The sequence below is a fragment of the Heteronotia binoei genome, chromosome 2 (assembly GCF_032191835.1).
Source record: "Heteronotia binoei isolate CCM8104 ecotype False Entrance Well chromosome 2, APGP_CSIRO_Hbin_v1, whole genome shotgun sequence".
Lineage (NCBI taxonomy): Eukaryota > Metazoa > Chordata > Lepidosauria > Squamata > Gekkonidae > Heteronotia > Heteronotia binoei.
The window spans coordinates 181,251,544-181,278,875 of record NC_083224.1 but is presented as its reverse complement, the minus strand read 5'-3'; the positions used below and the strand labels follow the sequence as shown (position 1 = coordinate 181,278,875).

Below are 27,332 nucleotides of genomic sequence, written 5' to 3'. Positions count from 1 at the left end.
CACAGCCAGGATGATTCCTAACACAGAGTCCTCCAGGTCATCTGCTCCTAGATGCGAGGGGAACCAGGCTTTTTTGAACAACACGCCTCAGCTTGATGACAAATGGGCCTAAAAGGAGTTTTGCGCTGCATGCGTAGGCTACGATTTGGGTAGTAGTTCCAATTAGCGCTTGTATAAGTAGCTTTGCAAAGATAGCTGCAGGATAGATGGTGTCAGGGGAGAAGCCAGGGCGTAGGTGGCATAAAACAGTTTAACGGACAGAGTTGAAGGGCAGATGGGAAGCGAACAGGCCAAATGGGTCGCACTAGCCATTGGTCTATCAATATTGTCAACTCCAACCAGCAGTAGCTCTCTAAATTTTCAGGTTAGAGGTATGCCCTATCATGTACTACCTGCAGATGCTGAAGATGAAAACTGGAACTTACTGCATGCAAAACAAATGCTCTGCCATTGAGCCAGCTAGGCTGAGCTGTATCAAGTGACAGCTAGCAGTGGTGCTGTTTTGCTTTCCTGCCATGAGAAGTTTCACTTGCTAATTTCTATGTCTCAAGCCTGTGTTGGCTCAAAAGCAAGCCAGGGCAGGGTTTTTTCCCTCCTGAGCAGTTGTTCACCCTGCGGCCAGAAGCCTCTTCCCATTCCCTCTTACAGCTCTTGGCAATTTTGGCAGCAGGGGAGTCCAAGGGACCTCAGACAGTCTGCAGTCCAAGACCAGGATGGAGTGATTCCTGACAGATGGTACTTTAGGTCGTTTCTTTCTCCTTTCCATGCAAGAATGAGGCTTGCCACTGGTTTGTAATTTTTATGGGCTGTTCATATTTTTGGGAATTTTATCATCTACATGACCAATTATGAACCTGGCCCCAGAGTGCCAAAAATCCACACATTTGGGGTTAGATACAGAAATGGGCTCCCTTACTTTTGATCTTTAGGAGGCAGCTGAAGACTATTGTGTTTAGGACTGTGTTTAATTAAAGTTAAGAGCCCCGTGGTGCAGAGTGGTAAAGCTGCGGTACTGCAGTCCTAAGCTCTGCTCACAAGCCGAGTTCGATCCCAGTGGAAGCTGAGTTTAGGTAGCTGACTGGAGGTTGACTCAGCCTTCCATCCCTCCAAGGTTGGTAAAATGAGTACCCAGCTTGCTGGGGGGGGGGAGTGTAGATGACTGGGGAAGGCAATGGCAAACCACCCCGTGAAAAGTCTGCCATGAAAACGTTGTAAAAGCAATGTCACCCCAGAATTGGAAACGACTGGTGCTTGCCCAGGGGACAACCTTTACCTTTTTTTATTATTTAAAGCAATTCTAAATTGTGATTTTAAATTTTGGATATTTTTTTTTAAATTAATATTGTAAGCCACCTTGAGTTCAGTAGGAAGAAAGGTAACTAATATTTTAATTAATTCATTCGTATTTCTACGGCTCTGGTGGGGACTCCCAAGTTTTGCAGGGAAAAGTCTTAAATTTTAAAAAAGATTTTTTTCCCCAAAAAATCATGATACCAAGTACGTTTGCCAGTCTCCAGGTTGTGCAGGGGAAAAAGGTTACATAAACCTCCGTGAAGACCAGCCTCCAATAATGTACAAAATTTTACTATCAAATTGTAACATTCAAACGCATATCTCAAATATAAAAAGTAAAGGACTGCATTAAATGGCACATAAGGGATGCTGAATACCCTTACCCGAAGTCACTCAAAAACAATTCAGTGTCCAAAATTCCTTGTCAGATGGGTGCAGGTAGCAATTCCAGTACTGAAGTTCTCAACGGAGACCAGTGCTCCCGATGATTTCTTCCGTACAGCCAGGCACAAAGAGTGATAGAGTGGAGAAAATGGCAACTGTGGAAGATAGACTCTGGCCTTGTACCCTGCTGAGGTTTCTCCCCTCCCCAAACCTCACCCTCCACAGGCTCCACCACCAAAATCTCCAGGTATTTCCTAATCCAGAGCTGGCAACCCTAATGCCAAGACCTCACAAGACTGCCTCACAATATCTTGGAAGTCATTTGAATTGCCTAAGCAATTGCAAACATCATTCTGGTTGCCTAGGTGATCCAAAATGGCTGCTTCCATTATCTTTCAAAATCAGTTGATGGGGGTGGAGGAAAAGGAGTGAAGGGGAAGCTAGAATAACAAAAATGGCAGGGAAGGAAAGAAAAATGGGGCGATGGATGGGGGGATATGTAGGATGGAGGAAGGGAAGGAAGCTTGGAAAGGGGATAAGTGTGAGGGAAGGGCAAGTGGGAAAGTGACAGATGGGGGAACTGGTGGAGGATGCAAGGAAAAGGGAGAAGCAATCAAGAATGTGAGGGGGAGGAAAAGCAGGAAAATAGAAATAGGGTTGTGGTAGGGAGCAAAGAGGGTTGGAGAGCAGTGTTGTGGTAGGGTGTGAGATTTCCCTCTGCAAATCCGTGTGGGTCTCCCATTTGTCAAGTACTAAAAGCATGATATGGCAGAGTTGGTCTGTATTCCTGCTAGAGGCAAAATACAATAACAAAGTCAGCTTGATAGAGTGAGGTGAAAAAGCTGCTTGGAGACTGCAAAGAGAAGCTGCCAAGATGTTAAGCTACCAGGAATCTTAGAATAGTTGAGGTTTTTTTGTTTGTTTTTTAAAATGCAATGAACAGCGTTGTTCTGTTTGTCACTTTGGGAGGGGGGAATGGAATTGTGTAGGCATCTGTAATCTGTATATCAATTCCATGTTTGATCATTACTAAATATTCAAGATGTAGGGCAAGATAGCCATGGTTGTAGTCTTATTGAGCCCCTTGATGTCCCATGAATTTGTCCTTCTGACATGAATGGTCGGAGCACAATCTAGCCTTTTAATTTTTTAAGCCCCAGTGATTCCACAAGAAAGTTTAAGTTCTTGTTTATATCCCCCCCTTTGAACCCATTTAAGTTGCTTTTCTGTGACTGAATTATGCCATTGGATTCCCCAAAGTTTGCCAGACTAAACTAAAAAATGCCAACTAATTTTGTTTGTTGTTGGAATTTTTATAAGACTTTTAAGGTACTTTATGGAAAGGCAACACATTAAAAGGGGATATTTTTATTCACAAGGAGGGAATTTTGAGACCAAAATGGCTGAATGGCACTTGAAAGAATGCAGTGAAATTGAAAGGAGGCTCTGCACTGAACTGGGTTGCTGCCTGAACAGATTTGAAAGTATCCTGAGAGAGCATCAAAGGTCTCACATAAAACAACTGCTACTTACAGATGTGAATGTGTTCCTTGGGAATATAGCCTTCAGCCATTCTTTCATCTTTCCAGGTCCTGAGGTATTTTGACTACGTTTTCACTGGTGTGTTCACCTTTGAGATGGTTATTAAGGTAAGAGATGAGGGAGGAGTACTGCTGAAGCAGTTAGACGATTCTATGTGCTGCATGCCTAGTAAAATGGTGGCCGTTCCTCTGTGACATTTTCTTGAATGGTGCCATTTACTGCTTTCTGAATTGTTCACTAGGGATTTATTCCCCCAAAACTTGATCCTTCCCTCTTCCCAATGTTTTAATTGTTTTTACTTGGTATTTTTTAGCTCGGGTTTTAATTGCTTTAATGATGTGTCGTCTTTTTGTTTTGGTTGGTTTTAATGGTTTTGAATGTGATTTTTATGATGTATGTTTTAATTGGTTAACTGCCTTGGTGGCCCATGTGAGGGCAGAAAGGCAAGATATATGTTTTGTATAAATTTAGAAAAACCTTATGGCTTTTCTAATTACGAGGAGGTGACCCATGTATTTTTATGAATATGCGCACCCCGTCATATCTAAAATAAAGTAGTGACACAGAGTTCTGTATTCCATCAAAAACAAGATGAGTAAAGGGAACTAAACCTCACACCTTCCTTTCCCTTCCTTTTCTCACTGTGCTGCACTGTGCTTTCTTTCACTCCTGCTTATTTCTAGTAGCAAAGATGGGCTGGGGAAAACAATTTTGAAAATGACCAAAGGCACCCTGATCTGGATAGCCCAGGGAGGCCCAATCTTGTCAAAACTTGGAAACTAAGCAGGGCTGACCCTGGCAAGTATTTGGATGGGAGACTTCTTAACGAATACCCAGGCTGGGATGCAGAGGCAGGTGATAGCAAGTCACCTCTCTGAACATCCAAGCCCCACTAGTGGTTGCCAGAAGTCAGCCATGACTTTGAGGCACACACATACATGCAAAAATAAAAAGGAGAGAAAATGACCATATCCTCTAGCAGTGAGTTCCCCAGTTTAACTATGTGCTATGTGAAGCTGTACTTCCTTTAGTCTGTCTCGAATCTCCCATCCTTCAGCTTCAGTGGATGACCCCCATGAATGAATCATAATGCACGAAGTTCTGTACAAAGCATCAAGATATGAGGCATAACATTGACAAGATCCATAAGAAGAAATGTGGATTTCATCCATAAACAATCTCTCCTCAGTAATCACTGAGCCTGCCAAAATCAGGCAAGATGTGGGGAGAAGCAGTGGGTGAGTTGTCGGTGCGATCTCAGTTTACAGTGACAAGTTTTCTGACTTCCTCTTGGTGGGTGGCAAGCATTGGCCTTAGTGGGAACAGAATGTGAAACGGCTTCTTGAGGAGAAGGACAAAATTGGATACCAACTGCCCCCCCCTTTTTTTAGCAGAATCCCTCACGCATCCCTGTCATCACTCAAATGTCACTCCCACAAAGTGGTGCTTCTAAAATTAGGCATCAGGTCTGTATTTGGGGAACCAAAGTGGCATTTGTATTTTCATAAACTTAGAAGAAGCCAAAGCTTACCTAGCCTGTCGTCGCAGGGACATTGTCCAAATATGAACTGAATATCGTCTGATGGGAAAGAACCCCAAGCCCTGTCCACTAAAGAAAAGCCCTCCTGGAAGAGCAGAGGTCCACCTAGTCAAGCATTCTGTTTACAACAGTGAACCCCTGGATTCTAACAAGCAGGTCTCCATTGTTGATTGTCAAGCAGCAATGGGTATGAAATTAGAGGTTCCATTTAGCTATTTAGCAGCTAATGGATGCTGATAGACCTACCCTCCATGAATTTGTCTGGGTTTTTTTTCCCCCAAAGCTGTATGATCTCATGATTATACTTGCACCTTCTCCATTGCCAACACAATCCAATTTGCTTCATCCTGTTTTTGCTCCAGTCCCTTCCCTCCGGGCTATATCGAATGAAAAACTCAGGTTCAGTGGTATTTCAGTGGCACAGGAAAAATAACTCACCCTAATATACAGGGCTTTTTTTGTAGCAGGAACTCCTTTGCGTATTAGGCCACACACCCCTGATGTAGCCAGTTCTCCCAGAGCTTAGAGGCCTTACAGGGCCTACTGTAAGTTCTTGGAGGCTTGGCTGCATCAGGGGTGTGTGGCCTAATATGCGAAGGAGCTCCTCCTACAAAAAAACACACCCTGATAATAAGGGGCCAACGGTGATGATGACAAAATTGGCCATACTAGTAGGCAGAAACAATGCAGAAAACCAGGTACAATGTGAAATACTATTTATGATGTTCTTGGGGACCCACAAGAACTTAATACATTTTATTTCACCTTGCACTTGGTTTTCTACATTACTTTCTCCCTAATAAGGGACCAGCCATGTTGGTACTGATGGAAGAGGATAAACATTTATTTAGCACTTCAGAGTTTTATGCAAATGATCTATTTGGCCCTGTAAAGTAATCTAGTATTATTTAGTGCAGAGCAGGGACTCATTTGCATATTAGGCCACACACCCCTGATGCCACCATTGTTTCACATAGGGCTTTTTTGTAGAAAAGACCCAGCAGAAACTCATTTGCATATTAGGCCACACTCTCTGATGTCAAGCCAGCAGGAACTGTGTTCCTGTGCATTCCTGCTCAAAAAAAGCCCTGAGCAGAGCTGTGTCCAGACCTGGATGGCCTAGGCTAGCCTGATCTTGTCAGATCTCCAAAGCTAAGCAGGGTTGGCCCTGCTTAGTATTTGGGTGGAAGACTACCAAGGAAGAGCCGCTGTGCAGAGGCATGTAGCACCTTTAATACCAACAAAGTTTTGTTCCGAATGTAAGCTTTCATGTGCATGCACACTTAATCGGACAATGAAATGGGATGCAATGAACAAAGTTACATATAGCTAGTGGGCAGTGGTTAAGCATGCAAAATAGTAACCACTGCCCACCAGCTCTATGTAACTCTGCTCACTGTACACCCGTTTACTTGTCTGATGAAGTGTGCTTTCAGAACATGAAAGCTTACATTCTGAATAAAACTTTGTTGGTCTTAAAGGTGCTACTGGACTCCAACTTTGTTCTGTTGCTTCAGACCAACGTGGCTGCCCACCTGGATCTATGCAGAGGCATGCAATGGCAAACCATCTCTCTGAGTTTGGCATGCAGTGATGCTTTGTATTCTTGGTGCTTGGGGGGGGGGGGCACAGTGGGTGAGCTTCTGGTGTCCTGGCCCCGCTGATGGACCACCTGATGGCACCTGGTTTCTTTGGCCACTGTGTGACACAGTGTTGGACTGGATGGGCCATTGGCCTGATCCAACATGGCTTTTCTTATGTTCTTTGTTACTTGCCTTGAAAACCTTAGGGGGTTGGTATAAGTCAGTTGCACCTTGATAGCACTTTCCACCAGCACCAGGACTGAGTGAAAAGAAGAGGACTGAGAGAAGCCTTTCAAGAAAGAACTTCTTAAGAATCTAGAAGTGACCCTTTTTTGAGGATGAAGTCAGTGGCTTTAGAAGGTGTAACTATGCTAAGGTTTGCCACGTTGGTCTCTGAGCCTCTATGATACCCCAGCAGGCATGAATGTATATGGGGGAGGCAGTATGGACATATTAATAAATTGTTACTCAATAGCCATGAAATATCTGGAAATATCCAAGAACAGTCAGTACTGTTTCCCCGCTATCCCAGTTTGCAAGCCACATTTTTAATAGGCACGTGCTTCTCTGAAAGCTAGCAGTTCAATTAGCACGATAAATGTAGTTTTAATTAAGTTTTATTGTTTTAAAATGTTTTTTTTAATTGTAACGTAAAACTGTTGTTTTAAATTATTGTTAGCCGCCCTGAGTCCGCTTGTGGGAAGGGCGGGATAGAAAACTAAGGTAACGAATAAAAATCAATTAACGGAGTGTTGGCATCTCTAGAAACTTAAGCTGAAGAACCTGGAGGGCGATTGTTTATTTAGTGCATTCTTATCCCATTGTTTCTCCAAAGAGCTCAGGTTGGTGGAAAACCATCACCAGTGGATGAAAGGAGAACATTTAATCTGGTAAAGGAGAAAAACGCTGAATTTTGGAAATGCTTGTGACTCATTGTTGATGAATAACACAAATCTGCTTCCTACCCCCATGACCGCATTAATTTGTACCTCTTAAATTTTGTTTGTTTTTAATTCTTTTTGATACTCCTGTTCTGTTGATCAGGAGCTGTCGTCGAGCAGCAGACTCCCATTCTGTTGATCAAGAGTTGTCATTGAGCCTTTTTTAAAAACAAAAATGTGGCGGACACCCACAATCTGATCCACTCCACGTGTACTTGCAAAGCCTTTTGCAAATCTTTTTTTTCTGCCGATGATGCACTTTTTGCCTTTCACTGATTACACAACTCTCCTGTTTTTCATTTCTTTGAAACAATGAGCACAGTTATGGCAATTCTGCCATGTAATGGGAGGTATATAAGGGGCATGAGTAATCATGATAACCAAATTGGAATCCTCTCCACCACTGAGTTACCTTCCCTTTGCTGACTTGCTCCTTCTCTTATGTATGTATCTGTTGTTAAGTTGCAGCCAACATAGGGTGATCCCACCAAGACAAATGAGACACAGAGATGGTTTGCCACTGTCTTCCTCTGTAGAGTCTTCCTTGGTGGTCTCCTACCCAAGTACTGACCCTGCTTAGTTTCCAGGATTTTATGAGATTAGGCAATACCATGCTGCCTTCCCTCTGCTCCACCTCTTAGCAAGCATGTAAAGACAGCCTGGTATCTTTGTTCTCTGCACATGCCTCTGAGCATCAAAAATGCAACAAAAAATGGTGGGTCTCCGTAGAGGCCTATGACCCAGCAGGTGGGACTCAGCACTCCCAACCTGTGGGTCGAAAACCACTGATGTAACAGACTGTATGAAAACACAAAGGGCGTTTTCGCACTCACCTTCAGCCGGCGCGACCCCCCTCTTCACCGCGCAGGATCTGCGCGGATTTCGCACTAAATGCTGCGGAGCAGCCGGAAGAGCCGGAAACTCCCGGCGCAAAAGCCGTGCAAACGGAAACTGCTTTTTGGCAGTTGAGGAGGGGGGTGAGGAGGGGGGTCGCGCCGGCTGAAGGTGAGTGCGAAAACGCCCAAACAGAAACACTGCCAAGTCCCTTCAGGCAATTACATTATTAAGGAACATCTGACCAATTTGATCAAGTAGGTTGTGCTATCAGCAGCTTCTTGGTTGATTTTGCTTATTCCTGTTTGAAGCATGCCTCTCAAGTAATCCTGTTGCATCTTTTCATTGGGTTTCATTGAATAATCTCATCAGTGATCATACGGGCTATACCAGAGAGGCATAAGAAATGGTCATCTTCAGAGGAAAGATAATCATTTGGTGCTTATTACATTGCTCTTACTTGTCATCTGCTGGGCTAAACTATGGAAGACCTACACCCAGGAACATAGAGCCAGTTTGGTGTAGAGGTTAAATGTGTGGACTCTTACCTGGGACAACCGGATTTGATTCCCCACTCCTCCACTTGCAGCTGGTGGAATGGTCTTGGGTCAGCCATAGCTCTTGCAGAGTTGTTCTTGAAAGGGCAGCTTCTGTGAGAGCTCTCTCAGCTGCACCTACCTCACAGGGTGTCTGTTGTGGGGGAAGAAGATAAAGGAGATTGTAAGCCAAGCTGAGTCTTTGATATTCAGAATGAAGGGTGGGGTACAAATCCAATATCATCATCTTCTTCTTTGGCTGTTAAATCTCTTCTGTTGCTCAGGATTCCATGACTTACCTCCATCTTCTCCACAGATGATAGACCAAGGATTAATACTACAAGATGGATCGTACTTCCGGGACCTGTGGAACATCCTGGATTTCATTGTGGTGGTCGGTGCTTTGATGGCCTTTGCTTTGGCGTAAGTGTTTGCATTTTAGATCCCTTCCTGTTTTGCTCGGGTCCTTCTTTTTTAAATAGATCTTCTCAGCTTTCTTTTTTTTTGTAAATTGCAAGCATGCTCAGCCTAGATTTTTATCAGTACTGCGCAGAGAGCAGAGAGGGGGGTTAATTCATCAGCCCTGCAAGATTTTTTTCCTCTTGCAATTGACCTTTCTTCTACTGGTATTGACCTTGGAGGGGGGGGAAGACAATCAGAAGCTGGATGCCCATCTCCCCCCCCCCCCTTCTAGAGGCAACACAGGGTGGAGAGGATAATTTTGATAAGGAAAGCATTTGGGATAGAAGATTTGAAAGAAAAAAAGCCCATTCCTCTCCCCACACGGCCCTGATCTGGATCAAGGCCATGCCCCACTATAATTGAGCTTTAAAACACTGCTAGTAATAGCTGGTCACAGATCTCAGCTTCTAGTGAACTTTGACCTTTGTTTCCATTGCTTCCTTGACATTTATACAGGGGGGTGAAGGATTTAACATGAGAGAATCAAGGTGGGGGGAATTGGGAGCAAGAGAAACATGACACAAGGCTAGAAATTTCAGGATTAGTAATCCAGAAAGACTAGGGTTGTCAGGCCCCCTCTGGTCACTGGTGGGGTCAGGGCTCTTTTTCTAACAGGGGCTCCTCTGCATATTAGGCCACACCCCTTGATGTAGCCAATATTCCAAGAGCTTAGAAGGCTCTATATACAGGGCCTACTGTAAGCTCCAGGAGGATTGGCTACATCAGGGGAGCATGGCCTAATATTCAGAGGAGCTCCTGCTAGAAAAAGAGCCCTGGGTGGGGTAATTAGGATTACCAGCTCCAGGTTTGGGAAACTCCTGGAGATTTGGGGGGCAGGGGGTGGAGCCTGGGGAGAACAGTGACCTCAGTGGGGTTCAGTGCCATAGAGTCCACCCTTCAAAGCAGCCATTTTCTCCAGGGAAACTGATCTCTCTAGTCTGGAGATGTACTGAATTTCCAAGGAATCATCCCATCTGGAGGGTGGCATCCCTAGGAAAGACTGTCCCCAGTTTTGTTTTGTTTTTTAGGGTCCTTTTTCAGCCTCATTTTGCCTCCCTTGATTGTGTTAAGTAGTAAAAAAAGAACGCAAAGTCCTGGGACAGACTTGGACATCAAAGCACTCCAGGAGGAAGCTGAACTAGAAAACCCCAGCAGTTCTAGCTGGACCACATGGATCATTTGACTCTGACCTCACCAGCACCAAGTGGTCCTGCAGTGCTTCCACTTCTGCTGGGACTCAGCTCAGTTTGCTCCTGGCTGACAGTGACCCACCAGAGCAGCAATCGACCAGAATATTTCCCAGTAGGTTAAAGGGCCAGTTTGCCCCTACAGGTCCCCAGATTCACAAGCACTGACTTTCCTCCTCAGACGCTCTCTCAAGCATTCCTCTCTCTACTTGGCTGCACTGCTTGGCCTAATTCATTTACCTTACAGCACAAGCAAGCTCCCCTTTCTGGAACGCTCTTTTGAAATTGTATTAAAACTTTTAAAAATGGAATTCTCTTTCTAAAGATCAAAGAGTTGAATGATGTGTGGTGTTGCCTGCTTCAGCTTTGTGTCTTGTTTTTATCTGATCCGTTCGTTGTCGATCTGTCGATGTGGCTATGTCGCAATTAACATTGTGTTGTTGTATTTTTGTGATTCTTGTATTGTACTGTGATGGCTTTAAGCCCCTCGAGTGCTTTTTTTTTTTTTTTCCTGAGGAGCTAGATGGAATATAAGTTCCTTAAATATACAAGATTAATTCAAAGTTAACACATTTGGGATTTCGGTTCTATTCTGGTGCAATCCCAAACAAAGTTTACATCCATTTAGAAAGCTATAACTCCACTTAGGAGAGCACTGTTAGCCCCATAGTAAGACATTAGTCTCTACTACATCACATAGAACCACAGTGCCCTTTGGACCTTGCATAAAAGCATGGGAGTTAGAGCAGTTTGGGTCTGTAGTGTGTCTTAAACAATGGCTAATTTGCAAACGCATGCAACAAATGTCTGATGGCTGTTGCATCGGTTTGGGGGGTTGCAAGTTTTGGGGAACAATTTGGAGCACACATCCCTAATATTTTCCTCACCTGCTTCATCTGCAGATTGCCCCCTATGCTGCTTTTCTGACCCATGGAGAGGGTTCCAAATGTATGGGTCCAGCTACACACTGCAAAGTCCTTATATTCACTGGGGAACAACACAAGGGCCCTTTTCACATTACCATTCTAAACCCGATGTTATTTGTTACTGGCCCAATTTCAAGTGAAGCGGTACAGAGACAGGAGTTTCATACAGCTAGTGCCCTTCCATTTAATGAGCTGTCTCTGAAGCGCTATGGTCATTTCAAACAGTGCGGGTTTTTTTTAACCGCCCGTTTTCACCGTGCAGTCTTTCTCAGATTTTAAAAAAATCTTCTAAAATGAGCACTTCGGTGCTATAGCAGCACCACCGAGATGCATTGACTGTCACTGAGGCGTTGTAGCAGTTTAGTGCTACAGAGCTCACCTTAAAACGTTAAAAAAAGAGGAAGACCACAGAGTGAAAAAGGGCAGGAGGGAAGCAGCACTGTGGGAAGCACTATGGACATTTTAAACAACACATCACAGCAATCCAGAAGTGCAATGAAGGGGCTGAAAATGGGGGGAAAAAACTAGTTTCCCTCAAAAGTGGCTCAACCACACTATGCTAACCCAACACAAGTGGGTTTGTATGAACAGGTAATTAAATTCTGCTAGCAGCCTGGTACTAAAAAAGGATACGAAGGCAGTTTGGAAAGGGTCCAGGACTTTGCATCGCACGTGTGATGGTTTCTTTTTTACCTTCCAGATGAAGCACAACTGTTTTCTGTTTGCAACCATGGCAGGCAGGGAGAAATAGCTGCAGCCTCCCCTGCTCCTTGCATCTGACATCCTCCGACCTCCCAGCCGAGCTGCTCTTGGCTCCGCTGTGAAACTTACACGTAGCCACATAACACAATTTTTACAAGGCAGCCAACAGTTGTTCCATGGAGCTGTTTCAGGAGGCTAAAAGGAAGCACGGTGGAGAGTTAATTCTCCCTGCTTGATATATAGTCACAAACCGGAAAGAGACCATGCACATCTGTGAGGCACAAAAAGTTCTCATATTCTTGCCCAGCAAACACAAGAAATATGTAATGTTGAGCTGGCCCCTCTGTTTGCTCTCTGCAACCCTGCATTTGTTCTGGGCCTTCCATGTGGTCAGAAGCAGCACAGTTTCCATTGTCTAAAACTCTGGCAGCTTGCCTAAAACAATCCCTTAATTAGAAGCACCTTCAGCTGGCCATTTTACACAGTATTCACAAGATGAACTGGGGTGTGCTGTTAAGTGTAAATTGCAACCAGTGACAGCTCTTTGCCAGGTACAGCTGTTCGACATACCTGGATAAACACATTTTGTCCTATTCACGCTTTTAGGTGCATATTGAATTCTTTTATTTTTTAAAAAAAAAATGATTAAGTGACTTTTAGTAAATGGAATCCAACTGAGGAGACCCATGAATGGATGCATGAATGGAACATCAGAATATCGAGGCTGCAAGCTGGGATGGTTGGCTCTTCTCAAATGCAAATCTTGTGCCGACAGTCGCCTTCCTTTGCTTTCTGCTGATGGCCCAATTTCCTGATCTTTTCTGTTTTCTTCCCATCTGACTATCGATCGGGCTTTGTGAACTGCACATCTGGGCTCTTACCCGCAGGAATGCTTTGGGGTAATTATACTTTCCTTTCGTTTCTTTCTCTTTTGGGGCTTCGAGTGAAGGAAACAGGGGCTTTAGCAGCAGAAGACCTCGGTTTTGCTTACCTATCTGTTACAAACCCATTCACGCCGGCTTTCTCCCTCCACCCCCACTTGAGAAGTGTGCTTTGCGACCGTGTTATCGAAAGGTGCAATGCAACTGCTGTTCAGAGAGACACACTGTGATCCTGATATGTTCTTTCTGAGAACTGTATCTAATTATAATGTGTTCTGTGCAGCAAGAAAAAAATAATAATCTCACCTTCCATTTGTGCTGGAGTACTTGTTCACCCGTTATCACTTGTGTAGCAGAGACTTACAATATTTTGGAGGGTCTGGTTTTTTGACTCTTGTTAAAAAAAATTATTTTCACTTTGTGCTATTTTTGACAAACTACCATGCCCCAGATCTTCAAAATCCTCCTGTAGAGGTGTATGAGTTGCTGTTCTTCTCAAAGAGGTATTAGAAGAGCAGTGCAGGCAGGTCCTTGATCAGGAATTATTCCATTCCTGGGGCATGGATACAAAGACTCTCTGGATCTTTTTTTCCTTAAAAGTGATATACTCTCTTGTATAAAGAGGTCAGATTTGCAGCTGCTGGATAGTTGTACTTCAAAAATGACTTTTTGGCATTTGTGGAAGAGAACTGACTTTTTAGTCATTTAGAGTGTTCCGCATAGAACGGCTGGTTCTGTGCGTCTGGCTATTCATGCAAGAGTCAGCCTCCTGCAGATCAGTGCTGTTCCTTGCTGACGTAATGCCGTTTGAGGGTATTTGAGTGTTTGTACGAAGTTGAACCATTTTTTTTTAAATGGACTGCTTATTTCTATTTTGGTTAATGTTGTAGAAGCTTCTCACCAAGCCAAACAACAAAAGCAGCCTTGAGCTGGTTAGATACAAGATCCTCCATGAGTTTTCAAATTTCATGTTAGGGACAATTTATTTATTTATTTATTTATTTATTTCATTTATATCCCGCCCTCCCCCACCTTGGCAGGCTCAGGGCGGCTAACAACAATCCATAAAAACACACCAAAGTAAATAAAACATTAGAATTACAATATAGAACAATAAAACATTAAAATAAAAACCAGTCTAGTAAATACAATTATACTGCGGTATAGATCTTTAGGCCGCATTGGCGGATCTTTAATTACCATTTTTCTTAGCAGAATCAGAATATGCTGATTTAAAAAGGATGGTCTTGCAGGCCCTGCGGAACTGTTCAAGGCTCCGCAGGGCCCGCACCTCCTCGGGGAGTCGGTTCCATAGGGTAGGGGCCGCGATCGAAAAGGCCCGTATTCTGGTGCTCTGATATTTAACTTCCTTCAGCCCAGGGATAGTCATTAGGTTTTTCCCCGTTGACCTCAGTGCTCTCTGGGGTTCATATGGGGAAAGACGGTCCCTCAGGTAGGCAGGAAGGGGAGACTGATAGAAGGGCTCAAAGTAGGGCTCCCAAGCCCCCAGTATGGGTGGGGGTTCCCATTACATTCCCACATTGGGCCGGCAGGGGGAACCTCCCCCTACGTCACCAACGGTGATGTCACCCCGAAGTGACATCATCGCGATGGTGCGCAGCAGCCACTCCAGGTGTTTCCAGGAAAACTCTATGGTTTCCCCAGACACTCTAGCAATTTGGGAGGGAAAACTCTATGATACAATAGGTTTTCCTGGAAATGCCTAGAGCAGCCACGCATGCCGTTGCCGGCACGATGACATCAGTTCTGGGTGATACCATTGCGCAGGACACAGGGGACTTGGCAACCCTAGCTCAAAGGAACTCTTATTCCCAGGGGTGGAATTCTAGCAGCTCCTTTGCATATAAGGCCACACACCCCTGATGTAGCCAATCCTCCAAGAGCTTACAAGGCTCTTTTTTGTAAACTCTTGGAGGATAGACTACATCAGGGGGCATGGTTTAATATGCAAAGGAGCTCCTGCTAGAATTCCACCCCTGCTTATTCCCTTGACCGTCTCTGAACAGCAGCATAGGGGGGTGCACGTTTCTCCCCATCAGTTTCTGTGTGCTTTACTGGCTGCCCTGGTGGCTTTGAAGGCAAAAAGGTCATCTAGATTGATCAGCTGTTAACTTTGGCTTGGACATGCTTGAGATCAAATTGCAGAAAAGCAGGGGCTGAAGCCAGGGCTGCTCCAGGTGGTGGCTGGAGAGCTCCTGGGATTTCAACTGATCTCCAGGTGACAGAGATCAGCTCACTTGGAGAAAAATGGCTGCTCTGGAAAGTGGGCTCTGTGGGATTGTAACCCATTGAAGTCCCTCCTCAAGCCCTGCCCCCTCAGGCTGCACTCCCCAAAGTCATAGAAACACCAAATATGAAGGGGTCATGTGGATCAACTAATCCAGCACCCTGCTGAATGCAGGATTAGCCTCACGCATCCCTGACAAGTCTTCAGGTATTTCCCAACTGGAAGCTGGTAACTTTAGCTGCAGCCCAGGCAAGGATGAATGGAGTAGGGAGAATAGCTCTGGAGCAAGCCAAGCAGAACAGCTTCTGTGATGCTGTAAGCCAACGCTGCAGGGCCATTCTGCTCAACAGCTCCACCAGAAAGCATTAGGGCTGACACCATTCTGCTCAATAGCTCCACCAGGGCTGACAGCAATCATTAATGGCTGCTGTGAAGGGCTGAAGCCGCGTGTCCCCTGAGGTGCTGGCATAGGGTTCCCAGCCTCCTGCTTAGGCAGGGTTTCCCCCAGTTTGGGGGCCTCCAGCTCTCTGGCACAGAGCTGGCCAGTGGAGAGATCCCTGCCCCCAAGAAGCTCCATCGACACCCAACATGCCCGGTGTGATGACATCACCCAGAAGTGATGTCATCACATCAGGCATGTCATGCACGGGATGCTCTAGCATACAGGTAAAAGTTCTATGGCACCATAGAGTTTTTTGCACGAATGCCAGCGTGTCCACACACAATGTGCCTGGCACGATGGCATTACTTTGTGTGCACAGGAGGATTCCCCCATCAGCGGCCAGGTAAGACCTGGCAACCTTATGCTGGCAGCTTTGCTGGGGTTGGCTCTGCTTGCCGCTTGCCTCCAGTGACCCTCTCATAGAGCAGCTTGCTGGGAAATTGCCCAGTAAGTTAAATGGCCAGTCTGCCCCTGAGCTCAGCCAAAGTCAGCCTTACCTAAATCCCCTAGTGGCATAAGTTAATCACGATTGATACGTGTGCCACTCTTTCCAATTTGACATATTTATTATCCTGCCATCCCATTTTGAAAGATTTCTAAGATGGCCCACAGTCATGAAAAAGTATGAAAATACCAAATTAACTAAGTCAATAGCAAAATCTTTTTGAGCAGAGGCACAAACATCAGGAGGAGAGAACTAAAATCAATGTCTATAAGCCTTCTAAAAATGTCATTTTTTAAACTAGGCCAAGTAGGGTGCATTCAGTAGTTGCATGGCATCACAACCAGAAAGGCTCTGCCTCCCATCCCAACATATCATATGTTAATCCATTTCTCTTTTGCTGTTCTGCTAAAAGCATCCTTCCCGTTGTTGTATTTACCTCCCCACTGGAGAAAAAAATACAAGTAGCAGTAAGTTTTCCCCAGCAGGAATAAAAGAAGCTCTGGGGTGGGTTTTTTTCCTAGCAAGAAGGCATTAGTCTATAGCATTATACGCTGCTGAGGCCCCTTCCTTCCCCAAACCTCACCCACCCCAGGCTCCACACACAAAATCTCCAGGTATTTCCCAAACCACAGCTGGCAACCCTACATGGAAGAAATCTTAATATGGATGTGGGGCAAGTCAGGTTGCCAAGTCCAATTCAAGAAATATCTGGGAACTTTGGGGGTGGAGCCAGGAGCAAAGCTGTGACAAGCATAACTGAGCTCCAAAGGGAGTTCTGGTCATTACATTTAAAGGGACTGCTCTCCTTTTAAGTGCCTTCCCTCCATTTGGAAATAATGAAGGATAGGGGCACCTTCTTTTGGGGCTCATAGAATTGGACCCTGTGGTCCAATCTTTTTGAAACTTCCAGGATGTTTTGAGGAGAGACACCAGATGATATGCTGAGAATGTGGTGCTGATACCTCAAAAAACAGCCCTCCCAGAGCACCAGATAATTGCAGTTCAATTCTCCATTATACACCATGGAAATTGGTCTCCATAGGGAATGATGGAGTGCCCAGCAAACATTTCCCTGCCTCCCCCCTGCTTTCTAATGACCCTGAGGTGGGGGGAGGGCCTCTAAACCAGGAGATCCCCTGCCCCCACCGGCGGATTGGCAACCCTAGGGCCAAGCCTCCAGTGGCAGATTTAATCCAATTTCAGTGGGCAGCGGCACACTGTCTGTTAGTTAATGGCAGCAGGGGGTTTTGTTTGTTTTTAACTGAGAGCGAAGTAGGCCCTTTGGTTTTCCTCTTCAGCTGCCAAAATATGTAGGACAAGCAGGCCTACAATTCAGCAGGAGTTCATAGGAGCGTAGCTCTTGAACTTTTCTGAGGGTTCCCCCTCCTCCCCCCCCCCACCTACCTTGTCCATTGAATAGCAGGTGCAGCTGCATAACAATCCCTGGATTAGGAGAGCAGGCAGCCAGCCAGCCACCAGGAGCTTTGCCACACCCCCAGCAGCCCTCATTAACTCCCGGAGAAGCCAGTGCCACACTTTCTCCACTTCTTATGTGATTTGGGGTGGCAGGTGGCCTTTTGACTGAAGGGGGGGGCGTCCCAGGCGAGCGAGGCCAGCTTGGGGTGGCTGGATCTCTAGCCAGCCCAAGCAGGCCTCACTTGCCCAGGGCTTTCCTTTCTTGCGTCTTGGTGGGGGGGGGGGGCATATGCTAACAAGTTATGCTGATGAATTCCACCACCTATTTTTCTACAAAATGACCCCTGAGGACAAGTATATCTTGTTTCTCCACCACCGTTGACTTTGTGAATGGAAGTGGAGGAAATGCAAGCTAATAAAAGTTGGCATCTTGCAGAGTAACAGCTGATGGAAACAACCTGCAGAGCAGGTATTCCTCCTCTACATCCCTAGCAGATCTGAACACTGCAAAAATTGAAAGCTTCTTGAAATCCACCCCCCCCTCTCTGCTCCACACCCAGTACCCCGGCTTAGTTTTTAGATTGTGGGTGATCTTCCAAAAATTTTAAAAGCCGCCATTAAGAAGGCAGCATTTTTTTTGTTCCCTGTTGGTGAAAACAATAGACAAATTACAGGGAGGTGCTTTTCAGTTAGATTGTCTGAAAAACATTGTAAGTGCGAGACAAGCTAGACAATGGGACAAATCTCTTACAAAAACTGTGAATTTTCTTCCCTAGAAATTTGTAATGATTGCTTCTCATTTTATAATTTGAAGTCATGAAAAGCTCTCTTGCAAACTCATTTCATACGCCAAAGTGCCTTGCTGCATTTGGAAGAGAGGGGAATCAAACCTGGTTTTCCAGATGAGAGTTCACTGCTCTTAACCACTAACACCAAACTGGTTACCAGAACCCTGGGAAAAAACCAGAAGCAATCCAGCATGTGAATGAACCCCAAGAAGTCTGAAATGGTATAACCCAGCAAGAGCTGCACCATGTGATTGTCCTACGTGGGTGGAAAGAATGGATTGTACCTTTTCGAAGCATGGGTGGGAAAACTCACATGGCATACTAGGTGCTTTGCTACAGAGCTATGGGTAGCTAAGGAGTCCAAGGAGAACCGATCCTTGCCAACTGACCATGCAACAGTAAGAAGAAGGTGCTGTCACCAGTTTGGTGTAGTGGTTGAGAGCAGCAAACTCTAACCTGGGAGGGACGGTGGCTCAGTGGTAGAGCATCTGCTTGGTAAGCGTAAGGTCCCAGGTTCAATCCCCGGCATCTCCAGCTAAAAAGAGTCCAGGCAAGTAGGCGTGAAAAACCTCAGCTGAGACCCTGGAGAGCCGCTGCCAGTCTGAGTAGACAATACTGACTTTGATGGACCGACGGTCTGATTCAGTATAAGGCAGCTTCATATGTTCATATGTTCAACCGGGTTTGATTCCCCACTTCTCCACATGCAGCCAGTGGGGTGACCTTGGGTCAGTCATAGTTCTCAGAGCTTTTCTCTGGTATACAAGAAATATCATCCAGGACTCATTTAGGTGTCTTCCTTTAAAGTCCTTCCCAAGAGCATATGGCGAAAGCTTTTGACAGTCTTAGACTTCATAAGATATAAATGTACTGGGTGCTCAAGCAGGCTTCATTTAGGTAAAATCAGGGCTTTTTTTGTAGCAGGGACTTCTTTGTGTATTAGGCCACCCCCCCCCCCAATGTAACCAATCCTCCAAGAGCTTACAGGACTCTTAGTACAGGGCCTACTGTAAGCTCCAGGTGGATTGGCTACATCAGGGGGTGTGGCCTAATATGCAAAGGAGTTCCTGTTACCCAAAAAAGCCCTGGGTAAAATCCATTGCTGAATATGCTGCTCACAGAGCTGCATGCACAGGAGAGGAGGCCTGGAGGAAGGCATGCCTCCGTGGCATCTTGGAGCCTTCATCTGGGTATGCTATATGGGGCAGGCTGGCACACATGTAGTTGCTGCCTTGAACCATCAGTTCCTCCCACAGAGGAACCCAATGGCCTCTGGCCATGCCTATGTGGTCCAAAGGAAGATCTGATCTATTGATGTCCATATGAATGGCATTATCTCCCATTCAAGGTAATGGCCAAGGTCCAGCATTCTTTTCCTCTGAGCAACTTCTCCCCATGCAGGTATGCCATATGGCTCTGGAGATTCCCCCCCCCCCCCCACAAAGAATTTTAATTACTCCTAATCTGTTAAATGACACTTCACTGTCTCTAAACTCTGGGCATTTTGGGAAACATTAGCTGCATCCTCAGGTACAGGGCTTATTTTTCTGGAAAAAGAGGTCCCTTAATTCTCAAGAGGGAAATGAAGGAGAAACACACAGGAGCCCCTCATGGACTTTTAAACATTTTTTGTTTCCATTTAGAGGTTCTGGAACTCAGTTCCACTGCATTCCCCCACAAAAGAAAGTTCTGCTCCAATAAAAGATGTGAAATCCATGAAATCCCTCAACCCCAGTTGTCCATATAGGGAAAATCCCCCCACCCCCCGAATTAAGCTTATAGCAGCTTCAAGAGACAGTGAGGATTTCTGTATGGGAAACAGCATGAAGGAGAAAGGGTTAACTCCCTTTCAAGCACTCTAATGTTGCAGCCCAAATCCAGTTTGCCGTTCCTCACCCCCTCCGCAAATGGATGCTTTTCAGTGGATGCTTCTGTTTCCATTTTCTCACTGAGCTGCACCTGCTGCGCAGTTTCCTCTGGAGAAGGCTGTTGCAGACCATAGTCCTTTTTTGTGAGCCTGTTCACTGCAGCTAGCCTTCAGATTCTGGATGGAACTAGGGATGATCCCAAATTTTGCCCCAGATTTTGGAGTTCAAATTCCCAGCCATGGTGTTTCCATGTAATGGATGCATTTGGGAATCTCTCAGTTTCACGGCTACAGGGCCTGCCCTAGCCTATCTGGCACCCTAGGCAAGGCTAACTTCTGATGCCCCCCTCAACTAATCACATCACCAAGTTACATGGGGCGCACCTAATTCGATGCCCCCAGAAGGCCGACGCCCTAGACCAGGGGTCCTCAAACTTTTTAAATAGGGGGCCAGTTCACTATCCTTCAGACTGTTGGAGGGCCGGACTGCTGTTACTGTACAAGGCCGCGGGCCGTCAGTTCTCCGTCTTCTGCATCTCTCTCCCTTCCCCACACCACACACCCCGGCCTGGGAACTCACCTCACCTCGGTATCACCTCACACTCTGTCTCCGCCGCCTCAGCCCAGTGCCGGAAGTGTGCGTTGCTAACGCGAGTTTAGGTCGAACGTCACTTCCGGTCTGATTTTGCCATAACCCGGCGGGCCGCATAAACGTCCTCAGCGGGCCGCATCTGGCCCTCGGGCTGTAGTTTGAGGACCCCTGCCCTAGACAATCACTTAATTTGCCTAGTGGCAGGGCCAGCCCTGCACAGCTATTTTTAAAAGTGTTTTGCAAATCATTGTGCCTTTGTAGGTTGCTGCAGCTGTAGTTCCTCTCAGGTCAAACCAGGTTTGATGCTGGGGATTCCATGTCTGGAGCACCCCATTAAAAAAAAAAAAAAGTTATGTGGCTGTGAGGATCCCATTTGGACCAGAACCATGGTGTGAAGGGAGGAGATGTAACCCCGCCTTCTGCTAACATTTTCCTGGTCTAAAACAGCCCCAGAGGGCCACCTCTGTGAACCTGTAGTCATATCTGTATATTTCCCTAACAGGAAAACACTCTGGAGCCATTCGAAATCAGGAAAATGGCATGCGGGGAGACAAGCATTTTCTCTGGTCCCAATCCCACTGCACATATGATAGTTGATACTTTTAAATTTAAAAAAAACAACAACACTGGGAGGTCTGGACACAAAACACCAGTACCTCATCGAGTCTGGCTCAGCTTGTTAGTGTCTTCTTCTTTCCCCTGCAATACTGAAGTGAGTATGTGCATTTATAGAACACTAAATTGCCATCTCCCTGGGATCATACGTATGATGGCATCAGGATTCTTTTTGTGCTGGGTTTTATCCGGTCACAGGAGTTTATGCCTACTCTGGTGCACAGAAACACTGCACTAAAAAAATCATCACGAAATTGCATCTAGATTGCTTTTTCTTTTCTTTTCTTTTTGCAATATTTTATTGATGTGCTCACACACTCCCTAGTAATATTGGAGGGGGAGAGAGATGCTAATGAACTGAAGAAATTAAAAGCTGCAGAGTGCTCATACTGCAATCCCAGAATTAATTTTAGAAATTCCCCGAGGTGAACCCAAATCAGGGAGGAATGTAGCACAGCTAAGAGCAGAACTGTAAAGGAACAGGGCTGCTGAAATGGGTTTTGATGGAGAGACGTTAGTGATGTTCATAGTTTCATAGAATCATAGAGTTGGAAGGGACCTCCAGGGTCATCTAGTCCAACCCCCTGGACAATGCAGGAAACTCACAAATGCCTCCCCCTAGTTTAATATTAATGGTACAGCCCTGCCATGAGTGTTATAGTCAAGCCTGTTTTAGGCTCTAGGAAGAATGAGTCACCAGTTCAGGCAGGGCTGACCGTGGATAAACATTTAGTTGATTAATCGCCTGCATTGATTAATTAATTCATTGATTAAAGTTGCATATTCTGTTTTTACTTTATGCACAGAGCATCTTAAAATAAGTCATTTTCTCCCATATAGTTGTAACTAGTGGAAGGCCTGTAGCCAGGATTTCAAGTGTTGGGGGGCATTTAAATTTCTCAGGGGACACTTTAAGTCTTGCCAGGGAGCTGTGCACTGGTACTCTGTCTGTCTGCCTCTGCCAGGTTGTCCTTGGCAGCAGCAGGTGGGGCTTCCTTGCTTTACAAAGGACCACCTCCCCCGCCCCTTCTGATCTCTTAACAGGGAGGACTGGCCTGTCGCAACCTGCCTGCTTGCCTCCCAGGCAGTGGCAGCAGGAAGGGAAGGCCGTAGGTTGGGGGCCCTGAGTCAGGGGGCCTCGCCAGGAAGTCAGGGGCAGGGCCCCCACATGCCCCTCCGCAGCTATGGGCCTGGCTAATGGGAGACCAGAGTTGTAACAAAAGCTGCTTGGTCTTTAATGACCCTCTCTCCAGCCTTGGGAAGGTGACACCCAGAAGTTTGGGAACAGATGGTGACACTAGAAGCATTTACCGTTTGGATTTAAGCTGAGGATCTAACTACATGTTATAATTTCCCCGAGTATTCCCCTTCAACTAGTCTACGAACAAAGTCTGGGAGTTGCATTCTCAGAATACGGTTCCAAGGCACATGGGGTCCCAATTCAGATTTGGGGAGCCACTGAGCATGTACTGGTGGCCTGTATGCATACTGGGGTTGCCAAGTCCAATTCATGAAATACCTGGGGACTTTGGAGGTGAAGCCAGGAGACTTTGGGGACAGAGCCAGGAGACATTAGGGGTGGAGCCAGGAGCAAGGGTGTGACAAGCATAACTGAACTCCGAAGGGAGTTCTGGCCATCACATTTAAAGGGACCGCACACCTTTTAAATGCCTTCCCTCCATTTGGAAATAATGAAGGATAGGGGCACCTTCTTTTGGGGCTCATAGAATTGGACCCCCTGGTCCAATCTTTTTGAAACTTGGAGGATGTTTTGAAGAGAGGCACCAGATGTCACGTTGAAAACTTGGTGCCTATATCTCAAAAAACAGCCCTCCCCCAGACCCCCAATACCCGCAGATCAATTTGCTATTATACCCTATGGGAATAAGGTATCACAGTTATGATTCAGACCTTTGGTCCATCTGCCTCAGTATTGTCTATTCTGTTTGGCAGCAGCTTTCTAGGGTCTCAGAAGAGAAGAGTGTTTCCCAATACCTGCTGCCTTTTTAAAGTGAAGGTGCCCAAAACATGTATTGCATGAAAATGGAAATCTACAGATTCCCCTAGTATTAACTCAATGGTACACAATTATTTGAGACCACTACATTATGGATAAGATCACTGTGGGTATCTCCCAAGCAGACCCATATCAGAAATACCTTAACTGTGTAACAAAATGGTCATCCATAATTAGGGTTGCCAAGTCCAATTCCAGAAATATCTGGGGACTTTGGGGGTGGAGCCAGGAGACTTTGGGGGTGGAGCCAGGAGACTTTGGGGGGTGGAGCCAGGAGACACTGGGGCGGAGCCAGGAACAAGGGTGTGGCAAGCATAATTGAACTCCAAAGGGAGTTCTGGCCATTATATCTAAAGGGACGGCACACCTTTTTAAATGTCTTCATTCCCTCCACCAGGCGCTCTCCTGGGCCTCGAAAGCGGCGGCCTCGGCATGGTGGGGGTGGTGGCCGAGCTGCTGCAGGCTGGGCTGGCGGAGGCGCGGCAGCGGCAGCTGGGGGTGACGGGAGGCGGCCAGCTGCTTATGAACATATGATGCTGCCTTATACTGAATCAGACCCTTGGTCCGAGACCGCACTCTGCACATGCCCCAGAGCCTCCTCCCGCTCCCCAGCTGCCAAGCGCGAGCCCTTCCCCGGCTCACGGGCCGCCCTGCTCCTTGCCTCCTCATCCCCCGCAGAGCCAAGTGGCGCGTCTTTGCGCGGCTGAAAACTAAGCACCCCAAACCGCGGGCATCTCCGCCTGCCCTTGCAGCCCCCTGCCCTCCACGGCAGGCCACCCACCCCTGCACCCCTGAGCGCGGCACTGCACGCCCCCCCCGCTTTCGCTCCGCCGACCCCCCCTTGCAGCTAGGCACAGCCCCCATCGCCCATCTGGCAGAAAGCAACGCCCGACCGCCTCCCGGGCCAGCTGTCCGATCCCCGGGCAGCCAGGGAGGGCTCAGCGGCCGGCAGCCCGCGAGAGGCTCACACTCCCGTCCCTGGCCGGCATGCTCCCGTAGGCGGGCGGGGGCACTGAAGATGGGCTCGCCGGCCGTAGAGGGGGTGCTGCGGCGGCTGCTGCAGGCTTGCCGCGCTCCTGGCCTCCCTCCACCCTTCCCTTCTCTGAGCGGGCAACGCTGCTGAGGGTGAGACGGAGCGGGCGATGCCGCTGCGCTGCCGCCTCTTCTTCGCTTCCCAAGCAGAGAAGCGGCTCCTAGATGGGGCGGCTCGCCATGCTTTTTGGCGCCCTTCCCCCCCTCCCCCCCTGCTTCCATTTTTGGGGGGAGCGGGGGAAGAGGCTGGAAACCCTGGTTTCCCCCGCCAGGGCGGGAGGGTTGGGACCCCTATCCATAATAGAAAAGACCGTAGATTTATACCCCACCCTATTCTCTGAATCAGAGTCTCAGAACGGCTTACAATCTCCTTTATCTTCTTCCCCCACAACAGACACTCTGTGAGGTAGGTGGGACTGAGAGAGCTCTCCCAGAAGCTGCCCTTTCAAGGAAAATTCTGTGAGAGCCATGGCTGATCCAAGGCCATTCCAGCAGCTGCAAGTGGAGGAATGGGGAATCAAACCTGGCTCTCCTAGATAAGAGTCCGCACACTCAACCACTACACCAAACTGGCTGGGTTAAAAAAAAAAAAAAAGTAAAGGTGCCACGGACTGAACCTGGGATCTTCTGCATGTAATGCATGTGGTCTACCATAGAGCCACAACTCCCCAGAAAGACACCTAGCCTGGTGAATAAAGCAGCTGTTTTGTATGTAGACAGTCCCAAACAGTACCTCTGTGAGCATAAATTAGAAATAAGATCAAATGCTAATGTGAAGCAGAAGGCGAGTTGCAATGGCGAAAATTGCTGATGAACCTTCCCCACCAAGATGACTGAGCGATAAAGCAGCAGGTGATATCCAGCACTGATAAGTAAAAAGAAATGCACAATGGAAAATAGCACTAATTATAATTCTAAATTATGCAATGCACCGTGTTAGAGCTGAAACCATCTGTTAATCGCTCAGGAGTGAGACCTTTCAAAGTATACTGGAAATGCCAGCAGAATATATTGCAGTAATTAAAGTTAATAATCAATATATAATACATATATAAAATCCCAGTTCCCTCCTGGCATGACACTCATACTTTGGTAAAGTCTCAAGTGGCTGAGGCCCGCCCAGGTGGAGGGAATCATTTAAAAGTTCTCTCAGCCATGTAAGAGCTGATTGGAGAGAAGCAGCTCCCACACAGCTGGGAAAAGGCACCGTTTGCGCAGATTACCCAGTAGGTAGTAATATGTTCACATGTGAACTTGCCTTGATTGTTAAAGACTGTTCTTAGGAGCCAACCGCGAGCATTCCCACTTTCAGAGGTGAGGTGGGTGGTGTGATAAAACAAGCCCATCACTTTTGAGCAGTGCAGGGAATTTGCACAGTGGGCTGGTGTCCCAAGTTACCCCAGCCCTCAGTGAAGAGTCCATTTCTCCACCCCAAGAGAGATTTTTTATTTATTATTAACTGGATTTTTGGTCGCATCCTTCCCTGCGTGCAGGGCTGCAGGCGACTCACAACAATTAAAAACTCAGATAAAACAATACGTAAAACGTTCTACAGTTATGCAATAAAATAATCACACCAAGATGGCCCATAAACATAGGAGCATATTCTCCAGTGGGTCTGTAAAGTGCCCAAGTTTTAAACCATGGGCAGTGGGCAATCACACACACACATGTATCACAGTCACAGAACACACCAGGGCAGGGTGGGTGGAGCAGGGGAGGTCAGAATAACGAGATACCCACTGCCTCAACCAAAGACCTGGCGGAACTTGTAACCAGCAGTGTCCCCACAGTCTTTTATGGCTATGTTGGTTTAATCCTTCTGGGATCTAAACTATTTTTTCTCTCTCTTTACAAACTGTTCTCCAAGGGTGCCCAGCTTCCCACCAGAGGTGGGGTTTCCCCCAATTTCGGGGCCCTAACCTGCCACCACGTGACTGGCCACCAGCAGGGGCACCAAGGAGCTCTGGCGCACCGTGACATGCCCAGTGTGATGATGTCACCCGGAAGTGACATTACCTCACTGGGCACGTTGCCAGGGGGGGATGCTCCATCGCATAGGAAAAAACTCTATTATTACCATAAATTTTTTCTAAAGTAATAGAGTGACCCCCCAGGCAATGTGCACGGTGTGATAACGTCACTTCTGGGTGATGTCACTGTGCCGTTCTTGCAAAGTGTGTGCAAGAAGAGTTCCTTGCCCGGAGCCAGGTAGGACCTGGCAACCCTAGCGCACATTTTAGAAGTATGACCTGTTGCAGCCATGCAGATCCAGGCAGAAGTTTCTCCACGTTGTATTTGGGTCAAAATGCACATTAGGTTTTACACAAGTTCCTAACACAGACTGGCAGCCATCTTATAGCTGCAGGTCCCCAGTGCCACCTCCTTGTAGAAGTGCCATAGGACCTGATCTGGGTCAAGAGCAGAGGAAGAGGGGCTACTGCCCCCCCACCCCTGCCATGTTTTGAAGCCGGAGCAGGGAAGACATTATAAGGAGACTGCACTGCAAGTATTCAGTGCATATTCAGCCCCCTTTAAGGGTCATTTAGGTTCTGAAAAATGATGCCAGTGGAGGAGGCAGGAGCCCGTTCTCCCCCTACACCATGGTCCTGATCCTAATCTGGCCCCTGCAATATTTTTATACAGAGTTGTCAGCTGCAAGTTTACAGCAGCAGTGCCCTGTGGAGAACTCATGTAAAACATAACACGTAGTTTGGCCCTTGGTACATTAGTAAGAGTGTCCTCTTTTTTTGTTGGTTTGTTTTGGATAATTACTCACCTTTTACTAATCTATAGCAAAGCTTTCCAGTGAGGCTTATTTCCAACTAATTTTTTAGAATATTGATGTTGTTTTAATGATCTTTTTCTTGAGAAAGCTGTTTTAGGCTGAAAAGCATCGGCAGAGTGCAAATCAAAAGCTCCTTTTCTAAACCTGTAAATTTATACAAGTTAATTGTGGAGTGGGTTGTCATTTCAACACAGCAGGGCAGCCACCATCTTCTCAGTGGTGGTTCCCTACTGATAGAAGTCTCTCTTTCCTGCCAATTCAACTCTTTTAA

The 27,332-nt window shown here is 46.5% G+C and overlaps 1 protein-coding gene across 1 annotated transcript in view; it reads left to right on the top strand.

The window, feature by feature from the left end:
• Positions 1–27,332, top strand: part of CACNA1E (calcium voltage-gated channel subunit alpha1 E) — a 605,524-nt gene that overhangs the window by 487,182 nt on the left and 91,010 nt on the right. Inside the window, exons 26-27 of the mRNA XM_060232603.1 lie at positions 3,267–3,326; positions 8,970–9,076. Coding sequence (XP_060088586.1) covers positions 3,267–3,326; positions 8,970–9,076 — 167 coding nt within the window. The remainder of the gene's footprint in view (positions 1–3,266; positions 3,327–8,969; positions 9,077–27,332) is intronic.